Source organism: Loa loa, assembly GCF_000183805.2.
Source record: "Loa loa unplaced genomic scaffold supercont3.13, whole genome shotgun sequence".
NCBI lineage: Eukaryota > Metazoa > Nematoda > Chromadorea > Rhabditida > Onchocercidae > Loa > Loa loa.
Window position 1 is genome coordinate 1 of NW_018108193.1, and position 10,526 is coordinate 10,526.

General features: G+C 29.8%; 1 protein-coding gene across 1 annotated transcript; it reads left to right on the plus strand.

The window, feature by feature from the left end:
* Positions 1 to 4,542: 4,542 nt before the first annotated feature.
* LOAG_16680 (hypothetical protein) lies at positions 4,543 to 8,357 on the plus strand (the record flags this gene model as incomplete). The annotated part of the gene is made up of 3 exons (XM_020449331.1): positions 4,543 to 4,897; positions 5,317 to 5,474; positions 8,049 to 8,357. 3 exons carry the CDS (start codon positions 4,543 to 4,545, stop codon positions 8,253 to 8,255), a joined length of 720 nt encoding a protein of 239 aa, XP_020307140.1. The 3' UTR covers positions 8,256 to 8,357.
* Positions 8,358 to 10,526: the final 2,169 nt, after the last annotated feature.

Consider the following 10,526-nt stretch of genomic DNA (forward strand, 5'->3'; position numbering starts at 1 on the left):
TTGTAAGGGTAAGTTTTGATGGTGATGAGTGACAGTTGTTGATACTAATACAACTGATAGATACCGGCAAAAAAGAAAATGGGTTAAGGATGATCAAAACGGTAAGAGGTATCGCTACGATAAAGAGTTGTCGTCTGATTGCCAAAATGTTGATTCTATCAAAACGTATCACAACTATCACAGTTATCATTTACCATTCACTAATGCAGCTGTTATCTTCTCTTCCTTCTTTGTATGACATTAAGGTTGACAATGGTCGAGAAAAAAAGTTAATCGCTGGTTACTTTTTTGATATTATGTAACAAAGTATCTCTCCTTTAAATAAATCACACTTTCTTCATACAATTCTTTTAGAAAGAATCAAATTATCTGAATATTTTAAAGTCTAAAATTGATAATATTTCACTCTATCAGTTAAATTTATTGCTTAGCCTTTGGAAATATTTTGGAATAAAAATTTTTTCAATTCTTTTCTAATAAATATTAATAAAACCAATTGATATGCTAACCGAATTACTTTCTTTTTTCTGATAAACATAGTTAAAAGCACAACTGCTGAAATTCCATTTTTCAAAAAAAAAAACTATTTTTCAAAAATTGAAATTTCATTTTCCCATTTTGTTGAAATTCCATCTTTCAAAAAAAAATTCTATTTTTCAAAAATTGAAATTCCATTTTCCCATTTTTGTTGAAATTCTACTTTTTTAAGAAATTCAAAGTTTATAAAGACTCGCACAAAGATTTAAAAATGAAATTTTTTCAAATTATAATTAGCCACAAAATATTGACGGAAAATAAGGTGGCTTTTCATTTTTTTGCGTTACTTGAGTATTTAATTAAAATTTGAACTAAGATTATTTAAACGAAATTGTAGAATAAATGGTGAAACTTTTTAACTTAATGCTAACAGTTATCATCTAAACAGTGAGAAATGTTGGAAACGCCCAATGAAAGCAATCAAAAGAATACGAAATTATGGATGTGATCGATCGAGGATTTGCTAAAATTTTCAACAAAACGATATTTAAACAGAAGAAGAAGAAGCAATCCATTCACTCATCCATCTATCCATCCCCGTCCGTTCGGGGCGGAATCACTAAAGAAACAACCACTTTGTTGTATCAAATAATTCAACCTCAATAAAAAGATAGGCAAAGACTTCTTGGAAAGTTCAACAAAAATAAATAAAATGTCATCATTCAAAAAATATTTCATAATCATTATGATAAGCGCACTTTGCTGCTTATAATATCTCAAATTTAACCTTTAAAAACATTCATTTTCTCATTTTTAAATACTTATTGCAAATCATATAATTAATTACCGTAAAATATTAGACTGTTAGAGAATGGATCAATTCTAGGATGTCTTCCTTTCTTTTCAATCTGTCTTTCTTTCTGACTATCATTTTCATTTCATTTCTTTTAAATTCCACTATGTGTATATGCCATTTATTATTCATTTAATTATTTTCTTATGTCAAAATATTAAATAAAAAATTTTCATAAAAAAAAATTAATTTTGAATTAAAAAAATTTATTGCCTTTCATCTTCTCTCTTTCTTTTTTCTTTTTAAATTTTTATAAAAAAAAGACGGTAAGTTTTTTTTTTTTTTCACAACGAAACAAAAGTATCTATCACGTGTTCAATGAGTAAGATAAGCAGATAAATCTATCATTTGTGTTGCCGAAGGATTTCCCATTCATTCATTTTATCATCCATTCATTTGCCTCCAATGTTACATTTCATGAAGTGATAGATGTACGACAATTTGTTTGAAATGTATCACTTCAGTATTTTAAGGTAAATAAATTATTTTATTTGAATTCCAGTTAACTATCTACTTACCTCATTCTACGATTACTTATATTTCAGAGCTTTTCCTTTTTTATTTTTCGTTACTCAGAAATAAAATTTGAAAAATGAAAAAGACAAGGCAGTAAAATCTGGTTCTTTCTTAAATTTCACCATCTCATAAAAATAGAAAATAAATTAAATTCTGAGAAAGATGGGACAGAAAAAAGTGAGCGAGAAAGAAAAAACAATCACTTAGTCGGATAAATTTTTAGGAGCAAATTTTCCATTGTATTGTCTAGCAAACGAAGTTTGAAATTTGAAAAAAAATAAAAAAAAAGCTAAAATAATTGTTTGGAAATTAGCGCTTCCTTGTTCTTTCGACTAAAAGATAAGATGACATATAAGCCTGTCCGCATTTTGCCACTGTTTTGTTTAATGTTTTATTATTATTATTATTATTATTATTATTATTATTATTATTATTATTATTGTTATTATTATTATTATTGTTATTATTATTATTATTATTTGTTTTGGACTATGATATTAGTTAAAAAGCATTTGATATGGTTAATTGATTGGTCAAAGAAAAAAAAAATGTTCAGCTCATTATCCTTGCCTTTGAGCAAAATTTTCCTGATTTCTCAATAGCCAAGCAGGCAAAAACATTTCTGCCAATTGAGCAATCCATTTTGGACAAAGTTCATTGTTAAAAATGAAGAGGAGGAAGATTATGGGAAAAAAGAAAAACGAAAATTTTCAACCGTTTAAATTTAGATGTGTTTTGAGATGAGATTTGTTGAAAAGTTTTGTTGCCTATTTTAGGACACTTCAGTGGTTGGTTATTGGCATTTCGGGAAGTTAGTTAGTTCAGAAATAGCCAGTACAAAAAGAAAGCATACTGGGTAGCAGGTAATAGCCATTGTCCACCCGAATGTTCCCACTTTGTGCTATTCTTAACTATTAAAAGTGAAAGTAAACGCACTCAGTTCAAATTTTTGAGTTGATCTTAAATATATGATACCTTGGCTTTCTCCTATATAGAATTATAAAAGTTATTGAATAGCCAAGTATAACGATGTATACTAAAGTAACAGAATGATCTAATATCTGTATCTTTCACTTCTTGCATCATTTACTAATTAAATAACAGTAATACGAAAAATCAATAAAGCATTTTAGTTAATGATAATCTTAGTGGACTACACCGTATAGCTAATTATTTACCCTTTACTATGAGTAGAGAAAGAAAAGAAAGATATTTTATGTTTATCACCCTGACACAAGCGATTGTGGTCCTTTAAGTGGTGTCCATTTGCGGTCAAAAAGCGCATGCAAAATGGCTAATCATATGATTTACTAGCTTATGCTGTTGAAATATTCGAAAACTGATTGGAGATTTTTCAAATCGATCAATAATTTAAAATTATTTTAATTAAAAATAAAATGAAATTAACAAAACTGAAAAGAAGACAAATTAGCTGGTGGTAGATCGCTTGGATCATTTTTTGAACCGTGCGAAAACGAAAAGTAATGTGTAAATATGGCGCCGGAAAAGGAATATAATGTTTTTGTCCCAAAATAAGCTGATAGGATAATTTGTGCGTCTGTGTGGAATGCATGCATGCATGCATCTATGCATGTATGTGTGTATGTGTATGGGACAAGAAAAAAGGAAGATTAATGAGACATTTCCAAAGTGTTTCTATTTCAATCCATCTTCTCTTCCTAGCGCATTTGGTTCTTCTTCACAAACTAGAACACGTATAATTCCGTATGTGTTTACACGTATCATTGAATGAGTCTATTCACGTATATCACACGTTTGCAACTATCAGGAATATTTGCCATAAATGGTTGCAAGGATGAATTCGTTTAAAAAGAATTTTGAAAATGTTAGATGAAAGAGGAAGTCACCGTAGTGCGTTGGCTACCGGATTGGTTATTTCAACGATCAACTTGCACGCCCCTAAGACACGCATGCACGCACCCCATCTCATCCTATTCTACTCCTACTCTTTCTTTGCATGTATGTATGTGTGTGTATGTATATGTGTGTATGTGTGTGTGTGTATATGTGTGTATGTGGTGTATGTGTGTATATGTTTTGTATGCCTATGTGTGTGTGTGTGTGTGTGTGTGTGTATGTGTGTGTGGTGCAGTTGAATGACAGACTGCCTGAGTGATATATACGACGGCGTGATTTATTGCTCGAACAGCAGCAGTATCGCATCACATCGTAGCGTTGGGTCCGAAGGGTTGAACCCTTCCCATTTGAAAATTGCGTTAAATTTTAATTCTTTGTAAATAAGGAACTAATAGTACTAGTGAGAACTCACGTAGTCCTTCATATTAGATGGGTGATAATAAATTTTATGAGCGATAATTAACGACTTTCATATTGATATATATGTATATTTTTTTTCGGCATTATTGCACAGTATTTTAACTGATGCACTCATACCCGTACCCGTACTTACATTCATAACAATACCCTACCCATGGATACCCGTAATCTTGCTTAGCTGATTAAAAATGATGTTTTTTTAGTGACAATTTATGATCAAGTTGTAAGAGATCAAAAAGTACTTCTGATTGTCCGAATGATCAGTGATCCCATTTCATTGTGATTTTATTGTTCTTTTTATCAGTATAGTTTGAGTATATCGTTTCAAAACATTACTAGCATATTTGTCCAGTCAAATGAAAGCAGTATTCCTTCTTCTAGGCTAGTGACCCTTACAAATGAGCTGTACCGAATCTTACATCGGTTCTTCTAGTCCACCTACCACTTATCCACATTACGGTGAATGGTCATCATCCGCTGGCTATATTTCCACCTCAGCAACACCTTATCCGCCAACTTCATCATATGGGCATAATTTACTTCCACCAAGTACTTCACAATGGGTTACTACTAATTATGCTCAAAATCAACAGACAACTAATGCTCATCCTACCGAACAATCTCATTCGGTCACTTCCACTGCTACCACTGCTGCTACCGTTGCAGCCGCGACTGCAGCCGCTACTATTGCAGCAAACACTGCAAACACATATAAATGGATGCATATCAAGCGTACTGTCACTAAATCATCAGGTTTGCATTTTGGTACAACTTCTCAGTAAATGATTCTATACAGTATGTGACCAATGACCAAATGATACTGTGATTTTGGACATGTTACGTGCAGTACGTGAGCAAATCTACTGTAATTTTAGTGTGAGTACGTGTAACACGTAACCAATAAGCATAATACTGCTATTAGTTCCAAAAAAAGAAAAAAACCTGAATAAATATTAAAGTGAAATTTTTGTCTTTGAACTTGTTTAATTAACATTGATAAGAGTAGAGAAGAGAAAAAAAGATATTTATCAGACAATACTTTAAATTAAATTAATTTATTTTCAGTCTAAGTTCTGATGAAGTATGAATGAGAAAGGATAAAGAATAAATAATTTAGAGAGCTGTATAATCATCATCAATAACCTATGAATAATTTGATTTCTGTTTTATAGTACCAAGACGACGTGTGGTGGAGGATACGAATGCGATGCGTACCAATTTTACCACTCATCAATTAACGGAACTTGAAAAGGAATATTATACATCGAAATATTTAAATCGAACAAGGCGAGCTGAAATTGCATCCATCCTACAGCTAAATGAAACTCAAGTAATTATACTGTTACCATATCTGACTTATTTTATCTGTTCCACTAAATTATCAGCAAATAAATTTTCAACAAAAGAAATGAAAGTATTAGAATAAATAAATAAATGTAGCAGATAAGAAGTAAGCATATCAGTAATAAAATTAGCTATCTCCTGTCATCTTACCGCTATCATTGCGCAAATATTTGTATATGTTAATTACGGATTGTTGAGCAGATAAAAATTTCTTTGATTATTTGATGCATCTTAGTGTAATGATAACTTTTTAAGTTATATTAACATAAGTTTTATGCTGTATGATGGAAAAATTAAATTCGAAATTAATTAAAATTCGTTTTTTATAGCATACTTATTTTTGAAAATTTTCGTTATATAATAATCAAAGAAAAAGAACAAAATTATATCTTATTTAATTGTGTAAATGATGTTCAAGAATTAGGTCAAGAAGTTGAATTGGATTAAATTGACAAAACGATGAAATCATAAGTCATCCTTGAGGAAATCAATATTGTACATTTCAAAGAATATCTCTTTCATCAAAAAATCTTACTCTACTCCTGTTTTTAATCAATACAAATTAATAACTTTTTAATGTTCTTTCCAATTCAAGAAAATATTTCTGCTACTTCTATCACTTTAAATGAACGCTAATTCCTATAATCCACTTGAAAAATCATTAAAATTTTTGAAATTTAAAAGGAAATAAAAAGCTAATACTTTTCAACAAAAAAATTTCAAATTCTCTGTCACTTCAATGGAATCATTTTTTTTTCTTGTACATCTGCAACAGTGTTGTTCATCTGATACTATTTGAGGATAAGAAAAGGAGGGAGAAAAGAGACAAAGGATTGGGTACACTTGAAATAGTATGAAAGGATTAATGATAGCTTTTACGCATTATACACTTTAAAACAATTTTGATTTTATTGAAAAAAAGAGAAGTAATTTTAAAAAAAAGAAGCTTATCAAAAGTACATTGTCGGTGATCGAATCAAAACAAATTAATTTAATTTATTTTCATCGCCAACAATTCACTCTTTATTTTAGATTACAACAAAAAACATTTAAGATTAAGCTGGCGCTATTTATTAAAATAAATTTGAATTTTTTTTTTCGAAGTTTTAATCGACTATCATAGACATTATTCATCACATCAGGCCATAGACTGTAATTATTGGTAGTGTAATAATGCATTTACTGATAGCAGTTATCACTTCCTTCAATTATAGAAAACTAAAGAAATTCCAATTAATTTATTATGGTAATTGTTAAATATGAAATTTACCGATTTATGATATTCGATTTCATGATAAGTTCATTGATAAATATCTATAAGATTGATTAACATGAAATCAACCTGATTGAAATATGTCTGATCGATATTATTGGGAATATAAAAACAATACTTTTTTGCGGTAGTTGTATCGTTCACTTCTATTTTGAATTCTGAATCAGTAACTGAATTTTCCTATATAAAACCAAAGCCCAATACGTTACTATCAATCATTTCTCTTATGCATCAAATAGGATGAATATATGCTTTCATTGGCTGTCAAATTTAAAGCAAATTTCCAATTTGTTCTAGAAAAAAGCCTAGTGCCAGACAAGAATTGACAGCCCTAACACTATGCCATTTGCATTCTTAGCTGCGTGAAACACTCTAGACTGCAAAAAAAATTAGCCTATGGATGATTGAATTTACAGTAAGCTGAATTGAAATTTCTGTTAACATGATGAAATTAACTTCAAATGCTATGATAAGACTAATTATACGGTAACTAATGATAGTGATTCATTGGCAATTGCATCTTGATTGATATCTTTTTGTTTACCAAAAGATAATCTTAATACCATCTATGAACGAGCTTACGATGATTTTCAAAAAAAGAAAAAAGACTTGAAATTGTATTTTAGAATAGTTGTCATGAATGATATAAATTAAATAAAGATTTCATATGTCCAATTTTGACAACTATCCAGAAATTATGCTAACATGATTGTGGTCATTAACATTTAAGACATCCAATTTGCATTATACAATTATTCATAACGATGATTTTTAGATACAATTTTAAATTTTTGTTTTTTTTTCGACAATAAGACAACTATACGTCGGATAGATTCATTTATTTTATTACGGCCTATCCAAAAAAGGTTTAGGAAATCATTCCGCTTGGTATTATTCATTAATTTAATACTTATCAATATTTGTTCATTAACTTTTAGAATTAATATAATCCATTTATTCGTTGTTTTCATCAGAATTTAGGGCGTAAAGTATTGTTAGAGATGAAATCGAAAAAGGAAGTAATGAATAGATAACTAAACAAATTATTCACAAATCCAAATTAATCCGGGAAGTTTATTTTGTAAAAATATGAGAGAAAAGAAAGAAATTCCTGAAACTGCAAACCATCACTTTGGGGGTTTATCACAATGAGGGAAACAAATAAAAATTTAAACTATGTGACTTGTCTCATGGGAGATAAAAAGGGTTAACATAAATAAGTTGTGATAAGAAGAATGAAGTGAGAAGAAGTAAACAATGTAATTGAAAAATTGAAATGAGTTTCAGGTGAAAATATGGTTTCAAAATCGTCGAATGAAAGAAAAAAAGCGGCAAAAAGAGCAGGCTTTCCTAGCACGTGGTGGTATACCGTTGACACCATGCAAAGCACCTCCACAACAGAGAACGATCAACAGGGATGGTACCACCTGGTCCTCCGAATCTTCTTCTGGTACTCCTAACGATTCCCCGAAACTAATGCCACCATCTCTATAATCCAGCTATAAATATTGGGCTGGATGACAGATCGGCTAATTAATTGCTTCTTTCAGCCGCCAACTATCCGTGTAATGTAGTGTTAGTCGTTTTCACATCGACCCGTTTCATTGGATACATTTTTTGCATCTCAAACTTTCGAGGGTCGGTTACAATTAATTTAGGAGTTTCATTAATTTCAGGAATTTATTTTCGGGTTTTAGTAATTTGTCTAGAACTTTTGCTTCTGTTGATCCAGTCTGATAATTAAAAAAGTCAAAAATATGTACCTTTTTTTAATTTTTAATCGACAACTTTGTCAAATTAATATAAGATTTGATAATGTCAATTAATTATGATAACGATTCCTTTCCGTATTTGTTCAAATAATCTCTGGTATTATCTTTATGAATTATTTTTTTCCTATAAGAATCTTTTTGTTTATTTCAAACATTTGCTGAAAAAATCGAATTTGAAATTTTTCTTCAACTTTTTCCTTTCAAAATTTATAACTCAAAATTGTTTTCCCCTTTTTTAAATTTATGGCTATTAAAATTGTTTTTTAAATTTGGACGAATGGTTCTGTGAAGGATCAACCAATTCCATCTTATAGTTTACTGTTTAATTCCAAAAAATATCATCAACTAAGTTGGCGAAAGACAAAATGAAAGGAAATGTTGAAAAGTTGTTAAGGTTAAAATTTTTTTAATGTTTACTTCATTGAGATTATTAAATGAAATCCATAAATCACAGGGAAAATTAGATTAATTATTTAGATTAACCTATGGTACTTGAAATTGGGAAGTGTTCTTTCATTTCTGTTTAGGTTATCATCTTCCCCCTGCTGAATTTTATTATATTCAATTGCCACTTGCTTTGAAATTTTATTTTTTATCTTTTTGTTCTTTATGTATTCACCTTTATGGAACAATATTATTTAAGGTAGGGATAAAAAGAACGAAAGAAAGCTTTGTTCAGGTTGACAGAAAAAAAAAGCGCATTATTTCTTTAATTCTCATCTCTTTTCAACAGACCATACTTCTTTTTTTTTTGCAGGAATATTAATTGAAGATTGAACGTTTGATAGAAATGACTATGGCGGTAGGTTATAAATAAAGCAACTAGAAAACAAGTTTTTCCCTATCGCAAACCGATTGAATTGTTTTAACTTCCAGTTAAAACAACAAATTCTAATTTCAAATTTTAAATTTGAAAATATCTTATAAGATTCATGATAATTTTTAACATTTTTTAACGAAATATTTTACATTTTGAAGTTTGCATTACTCATTGATTGAAACTCAGGTGTAAATTAATTGGACAAAGTAAAAATTAAATTTTTTTTTTTTGAAGAAGGAAATAAACATTGTCAAAAGTGCTGAAATTCTTACGAGACGAAAGATCATGAAGTACTTTCATCATTCGGTTAGATGGAAACACCTGAAATTAATTGATCAGTAATTTGCATGATTATACAACGTGCACTACTTCAAATTTAAAATTGATGTTAATGGCCTTATCAAAATTCAATTTTCTTGCGTCCAGTTGATAGAGATTATCTTTCAAGTATGGATAAATATGAAGATTAATTAGTTCAAAAAAAAAAAAAAGCTCTTTGTAATTGTTTTTGAATAATTCAATCCCAAATTGTGTTTGGAAATTAATTAAGCAAAAAAAAAGTTAAGCAGATGAGGCTATGTTTCGATCCTCAAGTTTATTATGCTAATCATATCTATACCGTATAAAATCATTTTTATCTTAAATCATCAAATATTTCAATATAAGAAGATCGTACAGTTTGCCTTTAGGAAAAATGGTGTAAAAATAAAAGAGAGTAGGAGAGAAAGAGAGAGAGAGGGAAAGCGAGAGAGAGAGGGAGAGAGAGATTAGAAAAACAAAGAAAAAAGAAAAGCGAAATATTTTGTTTGGAATGATTGGGAAGAGAAAAAATACTTTGTACCTATTTTTGAATTCCGGCAGATCACTGCAGAATGAATAGGGATGGGGGAAAAAAAGGAAAAAGTTGAAGAAATTTTGAAAAATGAAAAATGTTCAGAGAGTGGAAGTGGAGTGGAGTATGACGTTTGAAGAGAGGCATGATGAGTTTGAATTAGTGATCTCGATCTCTGTATTATAAAAATGTGGGTGTTAGAGCGGCAACATCAAACGATTTCATTTTTCGTTTTTTGAAAAAAGAATACACTGGATGACAGTTCCGCTCTCCGAGAGTCGGCGGGTTCCTTGCATATCTCTCTCCCTCTCCCTCTCTCTCTCTCTCTCTCTCTTCTTCTT